The sequence below is a fragment of the Chaetura pelagica genome, unplaced genomic scaffold (genome assembly GCF_000747805.2).
Source record: "Chaetura pelagica isolate M959 unplaced genomic scaffold, ChaPel_1.0 scaffold18, whole genome shotgun sequence".
NCBI lineage: Eukaryota > Metazoa > Chordata > Aves > Apodiformes > Apodidae > Chaetura > Chaetura pelagica.
Genome location: NW_009954310.1, coordinates 42,121 through 46,876, shown reverse-complemented (window position 1 = coordinate 46,876; position 4,756 = coordinate 42,121). Strand labels below are relative to the sequence as shown.

Sequence of the window (4,756 nt, the reverse complement as noted above, 5' to 3'; positions counted from 1 at the left end):
CGCCCCCGGGCCCTGCCCCCGCCCCCCGCCGCGGGGGCTGTGCCGTGTCGTGCCGTGGGGATGCCGGTGTGTCCTCACGACCTCTCTGCCTCTGCCTTACAGCGGGTTTTTCGGCGAACCGGACTCTTTCTCCATGTACGGCAGCAACCGGGTGAAGAGGAGACCCTCTCCTTACGAGATGGAGATCACCGACGGTGAGAGCGTTTTGCCTCTGCGCTGGTTCTCTCTTTTTTGGGGGGGGGGCGGCAGGTTCCCCACCTGCTGAAGGGGGAGAGTTGCTGCGCGGTGCCACATGCTGGGATTAAACCCTCAAATCGTACAGGGCGAATAGGATTGCTGTGGTGGCCGAGGAGCCCCGGGAGCTGAGCCCGGACGTGTCCCGGCTGATGACCAACAGCTTGTGTGAATTCGGTGTATTCGGTGAATCCGTGTTCACACAGCGAAGCAGTTCGGCCTATGGTTAATTACATCCCTGTTCTGCAAACTGCTTAGAGGTTAAATACAAAGTAAGCCACTAAATTTAAGTCTTCGTTGAAGTGCAGAGGGTTGGATCAGGGCCATTGCGGTGACATGTTGTGTTTGCAAACACCTTCAGTCAGGAGACGTTCCTTATGCAGACCACAGCCTAGGGCAGAAAGATCCCACCTGCCTTTGAACTGCCTAGAAGCAAAGGGCTGAACCCGTGCTGAGGTTTGCTAAGGTCTGCAGCATCCCAGCGGGATGGCGGCTGGTGCTTTTGCCACCTTGGCAACTTGATTTCAGTGCATCTCCACCCCTTGCTGCAGTCTGCCTGGAGAAACATCCCATGTCCAGCCTTGTGCCAGAGCCTGGGAGCAGATGTAGAGGGTGACAGCCTGGTGTCCGAGCAGAGATCTCAGTGTGGGGATCCCCTGTGGGGCTGGCGGGATAATTTCAAAGAAAGGAAGGCAGGACAGGATCCCCCTGCCCGCTCCCGTGAGCTGTGAGGGGCTGCGCGGGGGGCACACGAAGGGGATTTGAGAGAACAATTGACACGTGGAAGGCTGACACCTTTATCTGCAGAATTAACAACTTACACAAACAAGATCCGTTAAAATGAGTTTCCTCTTTAGCAGCAGTTGCATATGCTGCATTTCAATTGCTGGTCAATTTTCCTTCTTTCTAGCTACATGTCCCTTTTCCTTCTACCCTGTTAAGCTCAAATCAGATCAAACCATAATCCACATCACTGTAAAATAATAGGGTCCGAAGTGATGGGCTCAAGGCATTATCAGCGTTCATCAGTCCCTCTCTTTGCCCTCTCCATCTGCCTGGTCTGCCCAGGGGCAGGAGCTGTCTCAGCCCCAACCCCACACAAGGTTTTTTTTTTGTCTGGATTTCAATTCAGGGGCTCAGTAGTTACAGTGGAAGTCCGTCAAATCACGGTGCCTGACTAAAGCTTTCAACTTGCTATTCAATTAGACTTCAAGGATTACAGAGATATTTGGTGGTAACCAAGTTTTTGGATATGTGCTTTAATGCAGTTACAGAAATCGGGCCCGATCCTGCAGGTTCTGGCTCATGTGAATTCCTGAGACTGGGCTCACAATTTTTTTTGGGAAAAACAAGCACCAGATGATGCTACTCAACAGAAGCCATTTGCAGGAACATGCAACCCATGCTGGGGCATCTGTGCTGTCTGCTGGGCTTTGCTTGTCCTCAGCCCTTGAGAGGTGCAGGAGGGTCTTGCCAGGCACTTTGTGTCTGGTTTCCTCTGTAAGGAAGCAAGTGATGGTTTTTTGCAACTATTTCTTTATCTACTTGGGGAAAAGTTTGATGCACTGAGTATCTTCTTACAAAATAGGTACAAAGGGAGATTAAAATGAAAAAAATAAAAAAATATCTGCAAGGACACTGTGTAATTTAGAAGCTCATCCTTTTAGTACTTTTCCTTTATAACTGCAAGGAAAAAGCATCAGTCAATCACTTGGAATAAAATCCTGGCAAAAATTCTCAGCCAGTTTCTTGAATTATGAGGCAAGTTTTTTTATGGGAAATAAATCTCTTCTATCATAATGCAGCTATGGGACATTTAAAATTTATCCTCTGCTTGACATGTTTTGGCCAAAACCTGATCTCTTTCTAAAAGATACGCTTGATTTGGTTGATGGAGGAATGAAAAATCTGGGTGGTGACAGAATTTGTTTAATATAGTGGGGCTTGGTTTGTGTGTCCCTGGATGAAGATGAAAATCTGATTTTTCTGCTTTAAAAATTTTGTGAATAGATGTTGTTTAGTCAGCACCTTTCAGTGAACAGAGATGTGTGTTTGAAGCCCGTGAAGACTGGAAGTCTCTAGAGATTTTGTTTTTAAAATAAACAGTATTGAAGTTAGGTTGGTTTTTTTACCTCATCCCCTTATGGGACTAAAAAGGTTTTAAGCTGCATCTCCACGGCTGTTGCTTTGTCTTGTCTGGAAAGGGAGTTTAAGCATCGAAGCTGTTGTATTGTTGTCACAGGTTGCAACACATTCTACACTGCCAGGGCAGGCAAGTGTTGTTGAGGTCCCCTTAGTCCCTCCCCACCTCTCCATGACCCCATGGTGCATCAGGGACAAGAAACCTTCCCTTCCCGTGAGCTCCTCCACATTAATTCATATAAAGGGCATTTACCTGCTGCTTGGGAACGAAAAATTCCCTTTATTATTAAAGCATCAGACTGGGATCTCAGAGGCTGGAGATGAGTTTCTCATTCTGACATTTCCCCCAGCTTATCCCAGAGGCTTTTTGTGATTTTGGGGCACACCTTGCTCCTCCTGAGCACACTGTGAGGAGCAGTGAGCTGCATGGTTGATCACACACTGGAGAAGCTGGTAGCTTTAACCTGGCCCCTTGGGAGTGTGTTCCCATGCAAGCCCTGTGGTGTGAGGGCACTGTGTGTGATGTGCTGGATCAAAGGGGCTCACTTTGCCCCAGAGGGGGGAAATATGATATGATGGTGTTTAATAATCTGCCATGAGGGATTCCTCTTTTCATCTTGTGTCATGTGGGATCTGTCAAGGTGAAGCCTGTTTAGGATGCTTTGGGAAATCACATCTGTTGGGCCTCTATGCCACAGTTCAAGCAGTCAAGAGTTTTGCTATAGAATAATGATGTTTAAATGCTCCCTGAGAAGCTGGTTTCAGTGGGTGATGGCAGAGATTTGGCTTAAACTACTCAGCATGGCCAGGGACTTGCTCCCCACAAGGGAGGTAAGTGAGTGTCTCAGAGTGGGAGTTGCAAGGGAGAGATGGTGCAGATGGGAGTATCCCAAGCCTGTCCTTCAGGGTATGACACACCAGTGTGGTACCTGCAAGTCTTTGCTTCATACTTTGTGATGGTTTTCATTGGATGTGATGCTTCCCATCCTCTGGGGTTTTTGCTGTGGTCATTCTCCATAATTTCATGAGATAGCTGTGTCCTTCCAGCGTTGGTGTCTCCTGGGGGTGAGAGTGGAAAGGGTGTAATGATAAAAGCATGTTATGGCAATGTCTCCTTACATGAGTGGGATCCAAGGACCTGCAGTCCTGATTTATAGCGTTGCTACTTCTGTAAGCATGGTACTTTTGGATAGACATGCTTTTGGATCTTTCCTAGTGCCAAAATAATGTCTCCTTTGTGCCAACAGGAGTTACTCCAATGATCAGAAAGGAGAAGTGATGTGTTTTGTGTGTCCCTCCTGTGTAACATGCCCTGTCAGGAATAGGGCTGTAAAATTACAGGGATTTAACATGAGTAACTGAGCCAAATGGACACCTCTAGCAATTCAGAGTTGCTTTTCCAAGTAGTGTCAGACAGGGAGTCTTAGCCCTGCAGCACTGATGTGCAGAGAGAGCAGGTGGTCCTTAGGGCAGGTGTGATGCTACTTCTCCTCCAGCTGTGATCACCCTTCCAGCAAGGTTGCTGCTTCTGCTCTGTGGGTCACATTGCTACCTGCCCTCCCTGCTATGGGGCAGATCCTGCCACCCTATTTCATACAAACCACCCAGGGGGCTGGCCACAGTCCTGTACTCTTCATCAGCTCTGGGTCCTGTCTATATCAGGGAAGATCTCCAGATCTTAGAGTTGTCCAAGCCTCTGCTGAAGCTTATATCCTCCTGTCCCAACGGTAGAATCATAGCATGTGTGGGGTTGGAAGGGACCTTTAAAGGTTATCTAGTCCAGCCCCTCTGCACTGCACAGGGACCTTTTTAACTATATCAGGTTGCTCAGAGCCTTGTCAAGCCTGACCTTGAATGTTGCCAGGGATGGTGTGTCCTTGAGACACTTTTGGGGTAGAAAATAAAGCCATCTTGCAACCTAACCTTTTGATAGGACCTTAGCTGCTGAGATGCCCTTGTTGATGACCTGAGATACCTTGAAAAAGATAGCAGCCTTCTGCATATGTGTCATGGCCTGAGCCTTCCTCCATGGAGAGGTAAATACGGGCATTTCAGGAGACATCTAAAAAGTTGCAGCTCCATTTTTCTCTTCAACTGGATTGATATGGCTACTTCAGCTCAGTTGAGCTTCCATTTAGCTGGGAAGTCCTGTTTCGCTGCCTTGCTGATATCACAAAAAGAAGTCTGTTAATTGGCAAACACTGATGGGTTCAGCAAAGTAATAAATGACCTGTTAACTCCCCTCTCCTAACTCTACATGGTTACAATTTCAGGTCCTCATACAAAAGTGGTCCGTCGCATTTTCACCAACAGCAGGGAGAGGTGGAGGCAGCAGAACGTCAACGGAGCCTTTGCAGAGCTTCGCAAGCTCATCCCCACC

At 47.9% G+C, this 4,756-nt stretch overlaps 1 protein-coding gene across 1 annotated transcript in view; it reads left to right on the top strand.

The window, feature by feature from the left end:
• The window catches only part of TAL1 (T-cell acute lymphocytic leukemia 1), a 12,887-nt gene that overhangs the window by 3,489 nt on the left and 4,642 nt on the right, over positions 1 to 4,756 (top strand). Inside the window, exon 2 of the mRNA XM_010003999.1 lies at positions 103 to 194. Within this exon, the coding sequence (XP_010002301.1) occupies positions 103 to 194 (92 nt within the window). The remainder of the gene's footprint in view (positions 1 to 102; positions 195 to 4,756) is intronic.